Below are 21,458 nucleotides of genomic sequence, written 5' to 3'. Positions count from 1 at the left end.
AGGGAGCTGTCAGACTCTTCAGTGAGACAGGACTAGAAGCAATGTCCGTAAACTAAAGAACAAGAAGTTTCACCTTAACATGAGAAGGGCCTCTAAATTGAGAGTGGCAGAGATGGGCCGGTCAGGGCTGCCCAGGGAGGTCGTGGAGTCTCCCTCTTTGAAGACATTCAAAACCGACCCGTACGTGTTCCTGTGAAGCCTGCTCCAGGCGACCCTGCCTTGGCAGGGGCCTTGGCCGAGATGATCCCTAGAGGTCCCTTCCAACCCTAACAATCTGTGATTTTGTGATTCAGGCTCCCTGGGCAGCCCGTTCCAATGCCTCACCACCCTCGCAGTAAAGATTTTTTTCCAAACAGCTAAGCTGAATTATCCTGGTGCCGCTACGGTAAAGCGGACTGACGCCCCGGCTCGGGGAAGAGCTGCCTGTGCCCGGCTAAAGCGCCTTTGCCGCGGGCACACCCAGCGCCGAGCGCGGGCTGAGTTACACCCAGTCACAACGCGGCTGTGCCGGGGCCCTGGCCAGCGCTGTGACCGCCCGAGCACCCTGCCCTCTCCCGCCGGGGTCCCGGCCGGGAGGGGGCGGGCGGGGGCGCTCAAAACCTCCCGGCTGTCGCAGGAGTCCCTCGCCCTGCCTTGGGACAGTTCTACCGCGGGGCTTGGAGCGAGGCTTCTTCCCTGTGGCACCGCCCTGCTTTGCATCCAGGTGGGCTGGGGCACAGGGAGCAGCGCCTTCCCCTTCTCTCGGTGAGGCTCTGTCACCAATCCAGCATCCTGTTTCCCTTCAGTTTTGTCTGAGGTAAAACATGTTTCCTTCGCTCTGGTCTTAGATACGTTGGATGGCTTCGCCTGTATTTCAGGCCAGTTTGGATCCCCACATCCTCATGTCACATCCATACACAACTTGGGTCCCTCAGCAGCACTAGCCCCATGGACATGCCCAGGCGTGATTACAGGCTGGATTTGGGATTTTTTTTGTAGTATGAAACTTACCTAGTGTGACCTGTCACCCTTCCTCAGAGCTGGTGCTTAACTTGTGCACCCTGAGCCTGAGTGCAGGACAGCTTCATACTTCACTGAATGCCACCGCCATCTTCACATCCTGCCTCAACTTTTCAGTCAGCCTGACAGTAAGAGTAGCTACTCTCCCTCAGACTGGTGTTGTTCCCAGCTTTAATAAGGAGGCTCTTTATTCCGACTTCCTGGTTGTTACTGAAAATTGCAAATATTGCTGCCAAGCTCTGGGGTTTAGTTGTCTATTCTGACAGAAAAGACAGCGATAGCCATTCCCTGACTGATGTTCTGTTCAGTTTAGCAGCAGCTCAGCGATGGTTTCAAGTTCATGTGCTGTGATTATTGGCATGTTAAGTTGTAATTTCTCCCACACACGTAAAGTCCTCTTGTACAGAGGGCAGTTGTGTTTATTTCCAATGATTTATTATCATTAGTTCTTTCTCAACTGGCAGTTCTGTGTTAACTGCTAATTTTCTCTTTATCCTCTCTCCTGGAGGGAGAAGCCTTTTGCAACCACTCTGTCCCATTAGCTTTTAAGATGTCTGGGAAGATTTAACTTAGGCTTAATACAGCAAGTGGTTCCCACAGGGGAGTCGTCCTCAAACAGCAAGCAGGACACTGGAGCATTGCAGAATGTGTTTTACAACATCTCTGGCACAAAAATCCCCAATAAACCTTATGAAAGCTGAGGACTCAGGTTTTCTTTTCCATGGTTGCATAAGGACAAGGTTTTTTTCTCTTTTGTTTCACATGGTCCTTTCCCTTGAGCTGTAGCTTTTGGAATTGTCTGATGAAGTGATAGTCTTGGCTGGCATTTAAAAAGACTTCTGTTTTTCATGATTGCTGAAAAAAATTGTTTTCCTTTAAGGTAAGAAACAAGAAAACATTATTTCTTTTAAATTACAATTGTAAAACATTCACCTTGTGATTTTTCTAGGGTATGACTGAGGTTAATCTGTTTAAAGTGTAAAGAAAGCAAAGCAAAATCAGAAGAGCAAAGTTATCTTTGACATTTTTCCTGGAAAATATGTTTCCAGTTCAATTTTTTCATCTGGATTTACAGAATTGCTTTTCAGGTGAATACCTGGTGAGTTCATAAAATTTGGGATTAAAATATTTATTGCTGTCCTCACTGTGCTGGTGAGACCATTTCCCAGAATTGTTTTAGGGTTTGAAGTGGGGAGAAATACTAAACCAGCTTCTTCTGGTGTGCAGTGTTTGTTCCTGGCTTTCTAACTGCTTGACTTTCTTTGAAATACTTTGACTGGAAAAGGTGCTACAGTTAAAAGGTGACTTTTTCTTCAAATAATGAAATGTTAGATTTTTTATTTTGTTCCTAAACATTCTAACTCGTTACACTGAGCCTGGCCTGTGCTGCAAAGCAAAGGAGCACAAAACAGGCACCCCACAAGATGGGTAATATGAATTCCTGTTATTCCCATCCACATGTTATTTGTTAGTACAGCATCAAAGGATCATATTCTTAGTCTGAAATTCTGTTTCTTTGGGTTCTTTTTGGTGGTTTTTAGGAAGTTCCAAAAATTATAGAGTTTCAGCACATATGCTCAGTTGATATGGCGATGAACATACATGTGCTCTGTATTCATTCATCCTTGCCTTTACTCTGAATATTTTGGCTCTTGCAAATAATTATTTTTTCAAGTATAATGAATTACATATAGCAAAAGGATATTCAGCTGTTTTAGCTGACCAAATTATGTTATACTTTCTATGCATTTCTATATATTTCTATATATATATGTTATTAGGTAAATGAATAATCAGAAGAATTGCTTATTCATTTACCTAATAACATATACTTATAAAGATCTTTAAACAAATACCTGCCTTATAGAAATAAAATATTTTTTTTATTTTAAGACCCAGGTACTGCTTTGGGGCAATCAACAATATACCATGAATAGCACCAAACACCAGTCTCTGTTCTTTGTCAGTCTGCCCGAGCTGCAAAAACTCTGTGCTGCTACAGTAACGCTGAGTTCTCAGATACCAGAAACTGAGGCAAGGAGTACACAGATAAAGACTTGCAGGTAAAGAGTTTTGACAGCTGTTATTTCCAGAAGCTGCTAGTGGTTGTTATTCAAATATTTTATTAGCAGTACTAGAATTAACTGTAATAAAATCAGCAAAATTCTTATCAGTGGCAAACAGTACGAAATTGTTTAAAATGGGTTTTTTTTTCCTTGGGCAGGGGATTTGCTGTCTATTGGGAAACAAAAAAATAAATTTCTGTTATGTTTTAAATTTCATAGGCTAAAACTAACAAATCCACATACTTCAAACTAATGAATGGTTGAAATTAATGTGTGTTTACCTGCAAAGCTGGAATGCTTCATTTGGGTTGAGACTAAGTGAAAAGACTATTTAGAAAACAGATGTATGCTCCTTAGCATTCACCAAGCATTATGTTGCTCCCTTTAAAAGAGAAGGGGAGAAATGAGAAATTCTGCCAAAAGGAGCACTTTTGGAGAGCTTCATTCATGTGCCAAAGGCCTGTAGTCTTAGACCACTGTGGGTCTTCTAGAGCAAGTAACTTGGACTAATCCAATTTATTATACTGAACCAATGGAAACTGATTAAAAGTGGAATGTATTGTTTTTGCAGAAGGTGAGGAAAATAAATTTATGCTGTGAAAATAAAATATTTTGTAATTTCTTTCTCACCCTTTTTATAGACAATTATTATTCCTGTATCAAGAGATCCTTTCTGCACCTGTTCTTGGGACACTGAATCAAATTTCAGTTGTGATGGCGGTCAGTATCACTGTGTAAATAAGTATCTGTAGTTACAGACTGCTGCAGATGGGTAGAGGGCACCTCACTCAAAAGAGAGAAGCAGCACAATGTTTTATTGAGGTAAAATAATAATTTGACAGAGTTCGATAGGTCTGATGGAATTTAGCAGTTTCAACTGTGGTCTGGCAAGGTTTAGGAAGTTAAATGCCAAGGTTTGCCTTAACAATTACACATGGAAGAAACATGAAAAGGAAAACTAAGTTAGAATGACTCAGAGAGAGACCAGAAGTGTAAAGAGGGCCCTCCTGTGGAGACATGAGGTTCAGAGTGGATCCCTCTTTGGAATTCCTTTTTGGAGCCTACGTGTGGCTGCATCCAATTGTTGTCTCAGACTTCGTCAACAGTTCATGCCTAATGGAATTATCCCTACAATGTTTATAGTATCTGAATAGTTGCACGGATTAGTAATTCTCCACAGCATGAATTCAGCACGCTTTCAGTCACTTACTGCAGATCACATGTAAGGGGGTCTCTCAACCTTTTGTAAGGAAGGATCTCCTAATTTCCAGTATGGAATCTCTAAACTTGAGAGGGGTCCCTGCTCAAACAGAGTCACCTGCCCTGCAGGCCAGCTGCCATGCAGTCTGGCATTCTGGGAGTGCTCACATTGGGCCCATCCTGATATTAATATTTAAACGGTGAGTTAGCTGGCTCCTAGTCAATAGAATAGACAAGACAGATGTTTTGATTTAGCGCTTTCTGTACTTTGGTTATCTTGCACTTTTGGGTTTCAAAAACAGCTTTTGAAATATTTTTCAAGACACCTTCACTCCCTTGTACATGAGCCAGGGACTTTCCAGCTTGCAAGTTCATCCCAAGGAAGTGAGGCCTGTTGCTTCTCGGTCAGTCTGAACCAAAGTATGTCTAGGGGTCAATTGTATTCATTATGTTACTTTAAGAAGTGTTTTGAGGATCAATGATAAGTAAAAATATTTCGTTTAAAGCAAACTTTTGTTTTTGTGCATTAGCAATGTAGAAGGACAACTTAAGTCCTCTACTCCTTTGATGAAATGGCCTTTTAGGATGGTGAACCAATCTGTGGAATGAAGTGGACTCAACTAGTAAAGTGCCACCCAATTCACAATGAGAGAAGCAGACGCAGCATTCTGCTGCTTTGTTTTGGGCAGTCTTTGGCTTGTTTGGCTTGTTTGTTAATGTATCTCTAGCTAGAAATAAGATTACACTATGACAAATGCTGAGCTAATTTTAGTTTTCTCATTTAAAATGCAGGATAAAGTGTTTGCTTAATTATTCCCTTGCATGCTTTTCACAGGCAAAGTCACTGTTGTACCAGAATTTAATTTACAATTTGCTAAAATAACTCTTAATACCAGCCACTTGTTTTATTTTTTTATTGTTACTTTTAGATACCATTTTATGAATCAGGAATATGTCAAGCCTATGTAGAGAGACAAGGAGCTACTGTAAGTGATGAAATATGACACAGTTCACTGTTACATTTGTCTGCAATTGCTGTTGGCAGAGATGAGTATTTTTCATAGGCCATGCAGTTTGCACTACAGAAGCCAAGTTTCAGGGTGAGTAAGTCTGCCCCACAGACAAAATGTGTCCTGTGCATTATGGTAAGTATACTTTGTCAGAGCCAGTGGTTTTAAGAAGTTTGTGAATAATTTCCCTAGATTTCTCTGCTGCAGTGGCATCCTGCTCTTGCTCAGAGGCATTGGGGGTTGACCTCGAGACAACCTTTGGGCCACAGACCTACAGCTCTCCTGCTGGTGTCATCCCCTTCCTCCAGTGGGATTGTTCAGGCAGCTGAACTGTCTCCCCATTCACCTGTTGGTTTACCCAGCCTGTATAGGACAGTCTCAGGGAAACAAAACAAAAGCACAGAGAAGAAATTGAACCCCTGACCTTAACAGCTGATGTATTTTTAGACCATTATGCATATAATTTACTATCTTCTAGTATGCAACATCTGTGGGGTTTATGAATGTATGTGTGGAGGCACTAAAATTGCTGAGCCAAAAGACTGGTTGTAAGCAAAGCCAGTAGCTCTCATAATTCATTTGCACAGCCAGTTGGGTGTATTTTAATTTGTTCCAAGAAGTGCAAATGCATATGCAGATTAGTAAGACATACACTGTTCAAATATGCTTACCTTACAGAACTGCTTTATGTTGATACATGTAGGTGACCTGTCATTGTTAGGTTCTCCAACATCAGCAGATTGGTAGTACCAAGCAGTTCCTTGTAGGATTTATTAGAAACATCCCTCTGGAGGTGTACTCCTTAACTCTTTTTAACCTACTGTAATTCATTTCTTGACTAATGCTGATGGTCAAGAGAAAGCTCTGCAGAACAGGCAGGCAAGTAGAGCTGCTGGGGGAGCAAAGCTACATTTATCTACTGTGATTGCCAGAAAATGTCTCTGGTCTTGAGTCTGACAGCAGAGGTAACATCAGCTTTGGATGTTGTGCCTGTAGTCTGAAAGGAGTTGCAGATCTAGTAGAGTACTCCAGAGGGTACAATTAATCTTTTCCCCAAGTCTATTATCAGCCCTGTGAAAACATTCTGGAGCAGTAGTGCACCTCACTTTGATGGCATGTGAAATCTAAATGCCTACATCAAATACTGTGCTAACTTCCTCTTGTAGCTAAGTAGATGAAAGCTAAAGGTGTGTGGCATATACTAGGATTTGGCTCCAAGATGCAGTAGCAGTACATTTGCTGAAATTTTGACTGAAGCCTTTAAAAATTTTTGTTAAATTATTAAAAATGTATGTTTCTTTTTGTCACTGTTTTTAGATGGAAGTGCTACAAACAGTTACTCCAGGCCTTCTCCAAACCTGTCTCTCCTACACCCTTACAGCCCGACTTGCACCCAGATGGAACAAGGCTGGTCATCTCTTGGTGCAAGGTATTTGAATCACTTGGGTCAGGGATCAAGCATTTAGTTTTCAGTTCTTCATTGTTGCATTTATTTTCCATCATTTAAATTCCGTAATTATTTCATATATTATAATAAATCATTTCATTCCTTTATCCTATTACTTTTTTTCTTTATTTGCACTTTTATTGTTTTGTTATCAAAGTTCAATGACTCAAGTTAATATTTTGAATGGACATGGCATTCACCTTTTCATCTTCTTCCTTGTCTTTGTAATAGATCAAATAATTATGTCAACTGAATGCAGTGTACCAGATGAATAATTTCCAAACCAAATATTGTTGGGCAGTGAATGTCTTCTAAAAATTTGGCCTGTTTTTCAGATTCATGCTTTCAGCAGTGGCACTTCTGCGCATGGTTGGAAGGCTCTTCTAAAGAAGTGGCTTTCTGTCAGACCCTCTCTTTCTACAAAGCTCTGTCTTTTTTGGATCATAGTTGCTTTGCCTGACATCTCTCTGCTAACTCCTGTGTAGTATACACATGAATTACCAAAGTATGGAAAACCAGATGTACTTGACATACTGCAGCGTGCTCGTATGAAGTAGAGCAATTGTATACATCATTTCAAATATACCCTGAGTCAAGTGTGCATGTAGTTATCTTATTTCTAGCCACAGTAACAACAGCACCCTGTTCTCAGTATCTTTAAAATATATGGATCTCAGAATGAAATCAGCTGATTCAGGAGTAGCAGCTGGAAGTAGAGGGTTAGGAGGAAAAAGTGATGTATAGATTGCTGCCCACTAATGTATTTTTATGTATTTCTCTCTTTCTTATATAAGATGTTAATGAATCAGTGAAAAGTTAATTGATAGAGGGAATTTTCTCTCCTTAGAAGGAACACGCCTGTCAGCATTTGTGACAGACACAAACAAAACTGTGTGATTTCTCTTTTTCTTTTTTTTTTTTTTGCATAAAGACTTTAGACATAGGATTTAGAAAATAATGTCTGTCTATTCTATTTATTAAGGGAAGGACTTTTTGTCTCATTCAGGAAGGCAAAATGCTGTTGGTAAGTACAATATTCTGTTAATGGTAAAGTTGAGAGAGCAAGGTAAAGGTAAGTAAGTACTTTCATACTGCCACAATCTTGGTATTACCAGCACAGTGTCTTTGGTTTTCATTCTGAAATAACTTCTGTCAAAATACACTTGGTGGCAGGTGATGTTCTGTCCATAATAGTTGTCAGCTCAACTGAACCTTTGAAAAATTACCCACAAAGAAGATAATTTTTATACTAATAATCTACAGCCTTAGATTGACATTTGCCATTTTAAAGTTACAATTATTGCAATTAAATGCACTTGCCTCAAATTATGAGTCTTGCAAATGATGTGAAAGTTCCATAACAACAGAGAGGAAAATGAGCTTCAGTGACTGTCCAGTGTACACTATGTTTGCTGTTCACAAAAGTGAAGTCACAAAGCATGCTGTTTAGCTATTGCAAAAACTACAAAGTAGTATTTTTATTCCACTATAAAAGTTAAAGATTACATTTGGGGATGCTGGAGCCTAAATTTGTAGCAGAGATATATGTTGAGGAACTCAGAGCTCAGCGAAAAGTTTTGGAGGTGTGTCCATAAATGCTTGCCTTGCTTATTTAGTCTTTCCTATTGACAGCTCCTGGGTGGAAAATACTGGGCTGAATGACTCAGTGCAGCAAATGGCTACATGAACTACATTTGCTTTGAAAATGGGTGTTTGTGTATCAAGGATAAGAGTATCAAGCACACAGTTCCACAGCCAGCCTTGAATTTCTAAGTTCCTATATGACAGTAATTCATTATTATTTTTATTTTTCATAGTTTTTAATTTCCATGCTGAGCAAGTCTAGCTTTTGATTTTCAAACACAGCATTTTGACTAATAATTACCTAAATAAATATTTGGGTTAACTTTCTGTCTAAGAGATGAGCTGTAATTCAAAACAGGATGTTGTGCTTTTTTTTTCAATTTAGTTATAGACCTCAATGTGTCAGAGAGACAGCTTTGCATCAGTGTGGAGCCTTGCTCAATTCGGCTGCCACCCCCTGAGGTATAAGCCAGTTATATTTTCTATGACTGTGTTTGTTTTATTAATCTTTATCTTCTTTTCTGTTAGGTGACTTCCAGTTAGCATGATGGGGATACAAGTGCTTATTTCTGATTGCACTGAGACATTGACCATATTCATTGACTATCTGCACAGGTTATAAAAGCATCCATATCGTATCTATATTAATGCATTCTAGCAAGCACTGTAAAACTGAGATTCAATGCTAGGAGAGCTTTCAAAAATGCCAACAGAATATAGCAGTGAAGGGTCTTTGTGACTCTAGGTTACTTTCTAACAGTGTTTTCTAGAAAGCTTTCAGTCACACTGTAGTACATAGAGAGTTTTGAGTAACAACAGTGCAGCTACAGGTGAGTTGTCAGCACCATGATCAAAGTCCCTTTACATGGTTATTATGGAATCTGCTTAATTTCTAAGCAGCCAGGACTATGCTGCTTGTAAGTATAATTAATACATTGTTTAAGAAATCATGGTTGAGGTTGAAAATTTGTCATCCTTTTTGACAGCCATGTCACCTGTGGTGAAAATGTCCGTACAAGCAGGGCATATTTGTCAGGTTTGCTAGTTTCTTCTAAAATAAGTATTTCTGATTCAAACTCTTCTTTGTTGGAATAGAAGAAGAGGATTCTTTCTGAGACCTACTTGGGACAGCATAAACATTTAAGCTATCTATAGGAATCCAGCTCCCAAATAATACAGACCAATGATGGGAAAAAAATCATGATGTGGCTTTATTACAAGTTTCCTCCTTTCAATACTTTTCTAAAACAGAAATGGTCAGATTTTATTGTCTTGTGAATAAATGAAAACTCTGGTAGACCACAGAAAGATAAAATGTTTCTCAAATCTCAGTCTTTGATTGTCCCCTACAGTCAAATTCTGACATTGTGAAAAAGTATGGTATTTTTTTGACTTCTCAGAGGATGAAACTGCATGTCCCATTAATTCTGTTCCTTGGATATTTGCACATGCTTAGGCAAAGTGACACCCACAGTTACTAGAATGTCAAGCATGGGTTTCTGATTTGAATTTTAAAAAATATGCATGGAGTTCTCAAACTGAGAGCTGTCTCAGTTTGAGAAATACCTTCTAAACACTTATTAAACCATTTCAAAAAAGTTTAAATCTCTCTGACTTCAATAAACTTTAAGCCTTGTACTTGCATGGCTTGTGGAAGTGTAGGCTCTAACATAAGATAATGTGTTGGTGATGGGAATATCTTCTGGAATAATAAATCTGTGAGAGCTGATGAAAGAATAATAATGTATTAAGTTTCAGTGTCTTGTGATACACAATTATTTTTGAAAATTTTAAATTTGTACTGCTGTAGAATTATTTGCAAGTAAACTTTCTTTTCTGTTTTAAGCTGGGAGATTTTGATATTTCAGCAAACACTGTAAAGCTGTTTGACAGCAATGAAAATACAGTTATTCACCAACATTCCATATTAAGTAACTGGTGCTATGTTTTGCCAAGGTAGGAATCTGTTTACATTTCAGCAGAAATAAACATTTCCCAGAATATTTGCCCTACAAACTGTGAATTTGATACTAGTGATAAGAATACTTCTGGTTTAGAGTCTGAGTTATATTCAGGAATATTTTTCTTTTTTTTTGTTTCTGTTATCTCGTTGTTAAGGAAAATAAGAAAAAAAATCAACTAATCATAAATTACACATTTAAATACTATTTCAGTTTTACTAATCTTTGTGCTACTTCTGTGGTATGCAAGAACATCACAAACACAATTTTAGCTAAATGTCAATTTAAGGAAAAAGTATTTCCACCTTTGCCACAAACCACCTCTATTTTTACCTATGATTTTTCACCATTAAATATAAGAGAAGTAATTATGATATTTGCTTTTGTTCTACATTCACGGCTAGCGAGGGTTGAAGAGAAATTGCACTTGTAGGAGCCAAATTCTTTTCCATACTTCAGGAAATATTGTTATTGTTATGTGATAAACTTATAAGCTAAAGGTATTAGTCCTCAAAACATAAAAATAATCTCTAAATACTTTGAATGCCAAAAATAAGATTTTTTTTTCCAAAAGACCATTATATATTCAGCTGGATTTTATGACACCTTTTCTAAGCATCCCTTCTTTACCTGCGCACAGCATGAAAATGGGTCAGATCATAAACATCAGCCACATAATTCCTCCAGAATCTCCTTTCCATTCATATAAAGATTTTCAGATGCACTGGAAGAGTCTGGTAAGAAACACATACACTGCTTTCATTTTTCCCTCCCTTTTTTGTATTTATTGAGTTTGTCCTTGTAATACCTGTTTGTATTTGGTTTATCTAAGTATGGATATATTCTTCCTGAGGATCTTGAAGAGACAAAAATATACTTGAGTGTTTACTTCAAACCAATAGGGGAAAGGTTCTTCACGTATCCTTTCAGAATATATTTGTTATGTTTCCTTTCCTACGCTTCTAGCTCTGCTTTTCATTTTTGAATGTGGCACATTTTCTTGTTTCATAATTTCATAGAATCCAGTAGAGAAGTGTTTCACTAGACAAACTGAAACAAAATGTTTAGTCAAGTCTCTGTCCCAGTATGAATAATAGGAAGTCAAATAGAACAATTTGCTTCATGGCTTCCATAAACTTGATAATGCCATTCTAAATGCTGATGTAGATGAAAGAGTTAAATTCCTGTAAAAATGTGGCCCACACAGATTTCTTTTAAAGAGAATTTTCCTGCCAGGAAAGAATAGTCTAAGGATTACCTTTATTGAGTAATCTTTGCTATCATAGGTTAGTGTGGTATAATTGTGAAGTCCTGTAACTTTATAACCTTCAGGCCCTTAAGGAACTAAGTGCTTTTGTTCACCTTTAAAAAAAACCTTTAGACATGTTCATGCTTTCTTCTCAACGAAGATGATTAATAATTATAGAATTGTAAAGAAACTTGTTATATACCTGAACACTTACTCAGGTACCCTTTAAGTTGCATTCGAAGTCAGCCAGTGCAGTATTTCCCTAGAACAGATGCAGAAAGTGTAGTGAACTCTTTTCTTTCTGACATGAAGAGCAATTTTTCACAGCTGTGTGGATTTCCAGTAAAGATGACAAGTAAAGCACTTTATGCTGCAAAGGAACTCTCCAGGGCTTCAGTGCATGTAAGGCTTTTTTATAAACATATTAATGGTACTTACTTTTTCACGGTATGAAGTGGTCTTTATCATATTCAGAGCACAGAAAGAGCATATAACTATTCTTTTCACAGCAAACTATCAATCCTGTAACTTTTAATTCATGTGTAAGTAAAAGCTACAGTATTTGCCATGGTAAAGGTATTATTGACATTATAAATACATAAAAAAATGGACTTGGTGTTAATTAGTTGCTATCAGTATTTGCAGTTCAATAGATGTTTTTTTTACAATTGGATATCCAGAACTTTCTCAAATCTCTTCCATAATAATAACAACAACAGTAATAACAACAACAATGACAGTAGCATTATCACTGTTGTCACTATTACAAGGGCATGTAATGGCAGGACAGGGAGGAATGGCTTTAAACTGACAGAAGGTAGATTTAGATTCGATATTAGGAAGAAATTTTTGCTGTGAACATGGTCAGGCACTGGAACAGGTTGTCCATAGAACTTGTGGATTCCCCATCCCTGGAATTGTTCAAGGCTAGGCTGGATGGGGCTCTGAGCAACCTGGTCTAGTGAAAGTTGTCCATGCCCATGGCAGTGGGTCTGGAACTAGATGATCTGTCAGGTCCCTTCCAACCCAAACCATTCATGATTCTATTATTATTATTATTATTATTATTATTACAATTAATTTTAAAATAAAATGAAAACTATGTGGACATAAGCATTTTAAAACACTCAAGCTGTAAGATTTACCCCGTGTCTGGTGATGGAAAGGAGGCAAGTAATCCAAACTCCTTTAATTTGAGGTTGTGTCAAAGGCTGAGACTCAAATTTCTTTGGTAGTAGTGAGTGAAAAAAGAAATGAAGTAATTAATTCTAAACAAAGAATAGTGACAGAAGTTGCAGAGGTTCTAAAATACTATAATCCTCTTTCAGAAAGCAGTTCCTGTTTATGTCGCTCCAGTGATCAAAGCTAGAATGGGTTCTCTGTGTCATCTGCAGTTTTTATAGACATCCAAACTGTCTTTTGCTCAGAATAGAGATGCTCTTAGAAGTCTTCCGAGTTGAGGAGCGCTGTCAGTCAAACCCTCTGCAGACCCCCTCAAAAGGGGTAGGCATTATCCAGTTGGAAAGCACTAAACCAAGATAATTACTTCTAATTTAAGTCTTTCCTTCTGAGAAATAAGATATTCTAGCATAGTTTGTAAGCAAAGAACTGGAGGAGGATTTAAAAAATACCTTTAATTTATAGTGACAACTAAATATTGTTTGAAAATATAGTAATTCTAATTCAAAACACATAATTTTATGCTTCTATATTGTGATGTGTATTGGGTTGATATCATATAGTGATGCGTTAGGTGGCACTATCAGATCTTTAAATCCAGTTTATTAAATTTAGCAGCTCTTGTTGTGTTGCAGGAAATAAAACCTAAGCATACGAAATTGGACGGTGAGATGGTTTGTGTAGTATCTCTAACGCAGGCTCCTCCAAGGAAACAGACTTTGCCTCGAATTCCTTCACCGTGCAGTACGGAGAACAGCCACTGGATGGAGCGTTTGATCAAAGAGCCGGGAGCCCACAGTTTTTCGAGTAGCAGTAGGAGTACAGGAGGGCTTAGCATTGAAGCAACCGAGAAATCAATGAGCTACAAGCAAATACCAGGAGTACCACAGTTACCAACTGCAAAATCTTTAGGAACACCTGAAAACTCAGCCTTTGAATCCACACCCCCAAAAGTCAGCAAAATTATACCAATTTTCAAGGGAAAGTTGATGCAAATGAATGGAAAGATCACAAATCAAATAGATAGGAAGAAAAGGGAAAATGCTGAAAGGCATTCACCAATAAAAAGTGTGGGTGTTTCATCTTCTGTGCTGTCTGTGCACAAGTCCAGCATAACTCAGGTTTTCAAACACCTTCAACATATGCCAGTCAAAAATCCTGCTGACAGCAGTGTGCTTCAGGTAAAGAACACGAAGACACAGGCAAAACATGGTACTCCCATATTCCGATGGAAAACCCAGTCTGGTGGACAAATTGCTAACTCTGATTTTTCTGAAAACTCAGCTTCAGCTGAGAATCCAAGTGAAGTCAATCACAAAAAGGCAAATTCTCCCTTCTTTCTTAAGAATGTTGGGCCAGTGCTTCAGAAGTCAAACACCAGTCCATGTCTGAATACATATGATGAATCTCCTACTTCCAGTGCAAGAAGGGGAAAAAAGTTTGCAAGTCAAAATACTACTCAAGTTCTTGAGAAACAACACCAGTCAAAGGAAGTGCATGTGCAGATTTGTAAATTAGACAATGAAATGACAAATTCCAGTTTGTCACTGCAACAAACAAAGAGATCAAATAAAGGAGCTGGGTTAAATATTCATGAATCTGTCTTCAAAGATACAGTGTGCATGGCCGAAAGTGAAGAAAACAAAGCAGCATGCCACTCTAAGGACTGTATTGCTGAGACAACGAGTCATCATTCCAAACCTAACTTTGAACAGGTACAGTAAAGAACAGGGCTCATCCTCACTGCTTCTCACAAATTCGAAAACAACGTTAAGCAATAAAAAGCATGACTTTCATCATGTTCTACCATCATTCTAAATATAGTTTCCTAAAATTCTACCATATAACTTAATGTTTTCAGCCACTGCTGCTTTATTTCTGAAAAGGAAGATGATTTACTGTGTTTTGTGAAATACCCATTTCTTTTATTTGGGACTTTTATGGTGAGGTAATTAGTTTTCCTTTGTTTAAAACAGTTTGTCCGGGTCTGTGTGAGGTTAACATGGTGACATTTTTTTGGTGTCAGTCTCTCTTCATATGAAACAATATTAATGGAATAATTCCTTCCTCCTGAAAGGAATCTCAAACCTCATCAATTGTGTAGTGCTGACAGCAGTTATGTGTAAAGCATTGTGCTGTTAGACAAATATGGAAGTTTTACAAATACAAGTTTAATTACAATTTCACAAAAAGCACAAGTTGCAACAGGAAAAAATCCCACTGGACATGAGGAAAAAAATGTTCAGTGTGAGAATGGTCAACTACTAGAAAAAGTTGCAGAGGGAAGTTTTTGGGTTGGTTAGCTTTTCAGATTCTCAGAACTTGACTGAGTCAAGCTATTTTTGGAGTTAGCTCTGTTTTGAGTAAAAGTTATGATTACATGACAGCTAGAAGTACTTTACAACCTAATTTTTCTGTGATTCTCCCTGCATTTCAATGAAATAAATAGTTGAGCTGATTTCCATGAAATTTTTATGTAGGTGGTGCCCCATATATCAGGGACATGGATGAAATGTCTTGTGCTTATCACTTTTTTCATCTATAAAATGTAGTTTGGAAGGTTATCTCAGCTTTGTGTGATGAGGGCACCTTTTGAAAAAGTAGGTAATTTTAACAGTCAGAAAAAGTATTCAAAATGTTGTGGGGTGTTTTTGCTAATGAAGGTATAAACTTCTATGCTTTAAGACAATTACAGTGAACAAGTATCTGACATGTGAAACACTGACCTCAAAACCGACTTTGCCAGTCAAGGAGGGCAACATGGAAGCACCTGTAAAGAAAGGTTGCGCCAGAAGAAGACAGGTAACCCCCCCCCCCCCGCCCCATGCACTCCTTAATCCAGTCCAGAAGGACCTGAATTAAGAGATAAAAAAGATATTTTAAAATTTTTAGCATGTTCCAATTAAAATGGGCAGGCTAAGAAATCTTACTGAACTCTCTGTATAAAATTAACCTTAACCAGGAAAAAATTAGCAGTAACCATTGGGTATGATACTGTCACTTGAAGAGTTCATTTAAAATGTTTGTCTCTGGGAAGAGATGCTATTGAAATGTTTAATGACATTAATGTTTCTGAAGCAGATTTTCTAATTCTACAGAAAACAGTTTTATCCTGCCCAGTATAACTCTGGGCATTCTCAGTGGCTCTATGAGTTTTTCATCTAGAGGACTTGAATTAAGCAATGTTCTGTAGAAATGACATCTTGTTTTGTTATGGTTTTAAAGCCAAATACAAGACAGTTCTGGAAGTTTTAACTGTAATTAAAAGAACAAAGGCTGTGCTTTCTGTGCAGTTCAGAAAAAGGCCAGTACAGCAACCCCAGGGGCCAGCTGCAGGAATACACTCATACCCCAGAGCTCAAGCTGCAGCAGGGAAGAGAGGAGTTTGTGTGGGAAGCGCCAGCCCAGCTGCTCTGAGCTGGCCCCATCCAACTGCAGCTGGGAAAGGCCCTTCCACAGGGCCACCACTGAATCACTGGTTACACAGGCTCAGCACTGCAGTGCTACAGCAGTAGAGTCAGTCTCACAAGGAGAAGAAAACCAGCAGCTAAAAATAGCTGTTTATAAGAATAACCCACAGGGGTCTGGGTATTGAGGGAAGACTTCCACCACAATACAAATTAATGAAGTCCTTTGCCTGCCACTGGGAATGACTCAGACACACCAGGGCTTGTGATCATGGAGAGCTTGTAGCTGGTCTGGCAGCACTGCTGGAATGGGGAAGGGGCACTACCCTGTCCTAGTCAGTAGTCACAAGTGCCACATGCATTCCTCACTCTCCAGGCAGGCTGTGACTAGCACAGGCCTGAGCCCTGCAAGCTACTTTTGGGAAGTATCAGGAGACAGCAGGTTCTCACTGCCACACTGCCACTGCAGTGCTGCCACTGCTGGACTCAAGGGAGGTGGATGCACAGCTCTCGGGAAGTTTCAGTGGTGTGTCAGGAATAGGAAAGAGACTTGTCTGTTAACTGGGGTAGGATGGACTCTGATACTTATTGAGCTGATTCCTCCTGTCCCCAGATTAAAATATAATGGTGCTGACTGGGGACACTGCTAAACACATCTCTGAAGAGTAAGACTTTGTCATTACCTCAAGAATGATCAGTTGGTTTTGAAAGTCATGGTAGCTAGAATGTAAAGGGTATTTTCAAAGTAGCTGTAGTCCTAATTATTCAGCCGCTGTACTTATACTTTAAATTATTTCTATTGGAAAACAGAACCTTTTATTAATTACTTCTTATTCAACTAAGCATTTCACTCAGAAACAACTTTTTTTTTAGTTGAACTGTTAGCTTAGTATTGCTGCTTCATTTGCTTTACTGGTTTTTGCCCTTTTCTGTTTGTTTGTCTTGTTTTTGTGAGCAGAAAGAAGAAGGTTATTCAAAGTTAAAGAGAGCCAAAAGAAGTAAACCTTCTACCTAACGTGTTCTGGAGTATTGAAAGAAAACTCTGGGTACATTTATTATGAATTTTAAATATTTTATTAAAATAATATCACACCTGTAATAGTTCCTATGCTTTTGGATCATGATGATGATATCAGCTGTCTACAAAGGAATCACTTTACTAAAGAAATGGCTTCTAGGGAAAACTGATAAGGTAACAGAAGCTAAGGACACTAGCAAATAAAGCTTTGTGCTTTCATAGTGAAACAAGCAATGTTTTTAAAAAAGGCATTTTGTACTTACTAGAACTTAGAGTTTGACATAAATTTGTATTTTGACTGGCTCGTTTTTCTCTCAGACTAAAATAAACCTGGTTTTTGGGCTTCAAAGTTTCATTTGAATCTGAGCTGAAGTTAAACCCAAAACCGTTACAGTGGAGCTGTGTATATTATGTGACATCATTACAAGAAATGGGGTGGCTAAATGCTCTTGTGTTGCTGAGATCTAATCAAGGACAAAATTGCTTCTCATGAAAACAGAATAAATTTAGTTTTGTGACAAGATATTTCAACCCACATTGTGGATGGTTTTCAATAACAGTCTTGCAGGATAAAACAAGCTTGTCCTTTGAATGTTCCTTTGATTATTAAGAATACAGCATTAGGATATAGTATAAGAACCTCACCATGTTTAAGGACCGAATGCCTATCACAAGTTATCAGTTGTAAAACATCCAGGAAGGAGTAGTCTGTATGGTTAACTGTTTCAGAGATAAATAGAAGTATATTTATTCAAATGAAAATATTGATGTAAGCAAGATAGTCACACAGACGGAACAGCACAAACGTCTATTTTACAAAGCAAATAGAAAAACAGAGCAATAAAGAAGCAAAATATAAACTGTACATCATTTAACCTGGCTTTTAGCTTCAATGGAAGTGATAACAAGTAGCCAAATGTGCTTTTTGTCTCAGAGATGCACTTTATGTCCTTCCTTTCCTTATTTGGATATATTTTCTCCAGTGAACATATATATCAGTTGTATGCTTTTCCTAAAGAAAGTCTGTGTTTTGGATGGCAGCTTTCCATCTATGGCCTTCATACTTTGGTATTCAGCATATTCTGTTCCTGGGTTTAGCGTTTCATCTCTCCTGCTTCAAGCCAGGCAGCTCAGGCATGGTCCTTCCTCAGAGGTGATCTGCTTTAGTGATCAGTACAGATATCCATAGGTCCAAAATCTGTGACTTTCACTGAGGACTGATGAGCAGAAATGGTGTCTCTGAAAATGGTTGGAACTTTACTTTTTTTTACTCTGATTTTTTTCTTATTTATGAGTTAAATGCCACAGGATCAATTTGATCATGGTAGACAATGCTTAAACCCTGGAGAGAAGAGTCTTTCATACAGTGTTTAAAATATGACTCCCAAGGATCCCACTGGTAGGGGTCCTTCACTGGTGTTGATGATTTAAAAAGAAAACTGGAGCTAAAACAACTTCTGCTGTCGGATTCATGCCTGCAGTTTTGACTCTGAAAAGCTTTGCTCTAAATTCCTTTACCGTATATTACTACACATGCATTCAGAGTGCATGTTTTCGTTTGAGCACTTGGGAATTACTTGTGAGTTTTCAAATTTACTGTGTAGCAAGATTTATGTATGAGAAGTCCTTACATTGGAATTCAGTGATGTAGTCAGCAGCAAGGACTTTGTTCTATAATTCATGAAAATAAAAACATTTTTTACAATTATGTTGCAAAAGGGCTTGGTTTTCATGACTTATGTGCCAAGTTGCACAGCCTCTTGACTTGGCCAGGAAATCATAGCATCGTCCTAAATTTTTTCTTTGTTTTGTTGGAGTGTGTTAATAAAGCAACGTGAGAGAAGTATTTATCATTTTAAGAAGGTGAACATTTGATTCTAATACTAAGAGTCTCCATGCTTAGTTCTTTATTAATGAAAGTCATCCTATCATTTTCAAGGTCAAAACTACTGTAAAAGAGAAATTTGTTTTCTAAGACAAATCAGAAGAGTAGAACTTCCAAAGGACAGCATATACTACTACAGAAAGATGCTTTAAAAGAAGCATTTGCATCATTGCAAATGTTGGTGGAAGAACAGACATAGTAAAAATGGCAGCACTGAAGGTCCCAAGCCTTTTCCACTGATCTGCAAAACTCTTCCTGTTGTTCTGCTCCTGTGTTGTAGTGAGATACTGACCTTTGGTTTCGGTTGCCAAATTTCATTTAGCAAAAGAGAAGATACAAATTCGTCACATTTAGAAATAACAGTAGTATTTCACCTGAAAGTATTTGCTGCCATTCCTGTAAGGATATTGTGTGAACATAAGAATAAGGTAGGAAGTCCATGCAATTGGAACTACATAAAAATTCTCAGCAGTTTTGGGCTGAGATTTATTGGATTGTTTCTTCTAAAAGGTGTATCTCTCAAGCCAACATTTAGGAATTTATCATATAATTTGAAGGCTATTCTACAGAAATTTCAACAAATCCATCTTTCAAATGCTTTCTTGATGTGAAATAGTAGGCTAAAATAGTATCTTTTCTATGGGGTGAAAATAGTTAGCTTCATTGAAAAAAAAAAATCTGAAAATGTTCAATCTTTCAATGAAAAAGCAATTTCTTTTATGAAAAGGAAAAATTTCCTAATCAAATCTCGTAGCAGAAATAACCTTTGGACTGTGTACATCAGTAGGTTGTTGGTACCTAAGTACCATGCTCCAAAAAAGAGTTGCTATTGTAATATTTTTTCTGTTACCCTATCCATACTCCATTGCTATGGGATTGTTTCAGGTTAGGACTTAATTTATTGCATGGTTGACCATTTATAAATGCTAAAGAATAGTTTCTTAAAATTCCGTCTCTTACTTTCTTGTAGAGTTAAAAATGTGGTTTGGCTGCCTGACCTCAGCCAAAGGTTAAGAAGGTGTGAGTAGACTTCTGCAACAGAAGTTCCTTCTTCCAACACCACAAGTGGTTGTGATATTTTGAGGGCTTTAGATTTAAAAAGCCAGATCAAAAGAAAGGATAAATCTGTGCATAATACCACAGATTTCTCATGGAGAGAATTCTTTCTTGTTCTGTATAAAAATGCAGACATTTAATCTGAATGCCCCGAACCCAAACTTTGTAAACAGAATGCAAATACAGATGCGGGAACACAGCAATATTTTTCTGCTTCATATTAGCCATAGAGTTCTCAGTTGTCTTTTGGTTTCTTCTATGATGCAAACTTTCTCTGTTTTCCTCCATTCAGGTTCCCAAGAGGGCAATAACATACTTGAGGATCTCTGAGATTTGTGTATTTTGCTGTTTGTCATTGGTAGCTGTTTCTGGATGAAAAATTGAGGGTAAAATACAGTCAAGTGAATCCATGTATCACCACCTTCTTCAGACAGTTCAGGTTAATAAGCCTCTAATGCATTTGAAAATTTAACTAAGTTGTTTAGTTTTTGAATCACATTATGTCTGTCCTGCTACTTGCTTGCACAGTTAATCTTTCTTCCAAATTACTTTCTTGTTTCTAGTCGGGTTTTTAAAGATATAATATTTAAATCTTTGTTACATTGTCTGGGCCAGTTTTTTTCATCAGTAAAAAATTTCCAAATAAGTTTTCCTTGTTGAGTCCAATGGTTAGAAAATAAACAATTTTATTCCTATGGGAATAATTTAAAGGCTGGATTTGACTCTTTTAATTCTTGTTGTAATTTTTGATGACTTTTCAGATATTAAACTGCTCTGTAAAAGATTAAGTTTAATTGATGACACCATTCTTCAGGAGTTCATACAGAACCTGTAGTTGCCCTTTGAGTAATTTTATTGCCATTAGTGTGTGTTCAGTGACCTAGTTCAAGGTGCAGATACAAATATATACACATATGTAAGATTGTTGCCTCACTTCACTGCTTTGAAGTGAATATTATTGTGTTACCTGGAAAGCAAGAATCAAATGTCACACTAGCTCCTAAACTCAAATGTTACAGAATGCGGAGAGAAACAATGGACTCAACACGATTCAGCGTGAATCAGGCAGAAGCCATTTTATTGATGAACTACTGTCCCTAATATACAGTTCCCTACACACGATCGTGCATAATTATTATTGGTTAAGGCCTATTTTCACACACTACTTTATGCTTTATGATTGGCTCGTGTGTGTGTCACATCGTCCATCGTGTATGTCACAACTGTCCTTCAGTTTGCATTTTCTTATCCTTTTCTTCCTTTGCTTTTCCCTCCTTCACATCCTCCCCAATGCTGCTTGTTCCTTTCTCACAACCTTCCCATGGACTTTTTCCCCTGTGTACGTGCTTAAGTCCTTCTGTCTTACATGCTCTGGTTCTTCTATTTTATGGCTGGTT

The 21,458-nt window shown here is 37.9% G+C and overlaps 1 protein-coding gene across 1 annotated transcript; it reads left to right on the top strand.

Moving 5' to 3' along the window:
- The first annotated feature begins 2,898 nt into the window (after positions 1-2,898).
- Positions 2,899-20,715, top strand: CUNH18orf63 (chromosome unknown C18orf63 homolog). The gene is made up of 14 exons (XM_008642729.2): positions 2,899-3,062; positions 3,707-3,785; positions 5,195-5,251; positions 6,593-6,704; positions 7,705-7,746; positions 8,692-8,768; positions 10,153-10,262; positions 10,908-11,004; positions 11,100-11,185; positions 11,735-11,918; positions 13,331-14,410; positions 15,381-15,497; positions 17,061-17,148; positions 20,354-20,715. Exons 1-13 carry the CDS (start codon positions 2,929-2,931, stop codon positions 17,115-17,117), a joined length of 2,232 nt encoding a protein of 743 aa, XP_008640951.1. The 5' UTR covers positions 2,899-2,928; the 3' UTR covers positions 17,118-17,148; positions 20,354-20,715.
- Positions 20,716-21,458: the final 743 nt, after the last annotated feature.

The sequence above is a fragment of the Corvus brachyrhynchos genome, unplaced genomic scaffold, assembly GCF_000691975.1.
Source record: "Corvus brachyrhynchos isolate BGI_N302 unplaced genomic scaffold, ASM69197v1 scaffold409, whole genome shotgun sequence".
NCBI lineage: Eukaryota > Metazoa > Chordata > Aves > Passeriformes > Corvidae > Corvus > Corvus brachyrhynchos.
Note: the sequence above shows the minus strand (reverse complement) of the source record. Positions and strands in the feature narration are given on the sequence as shown.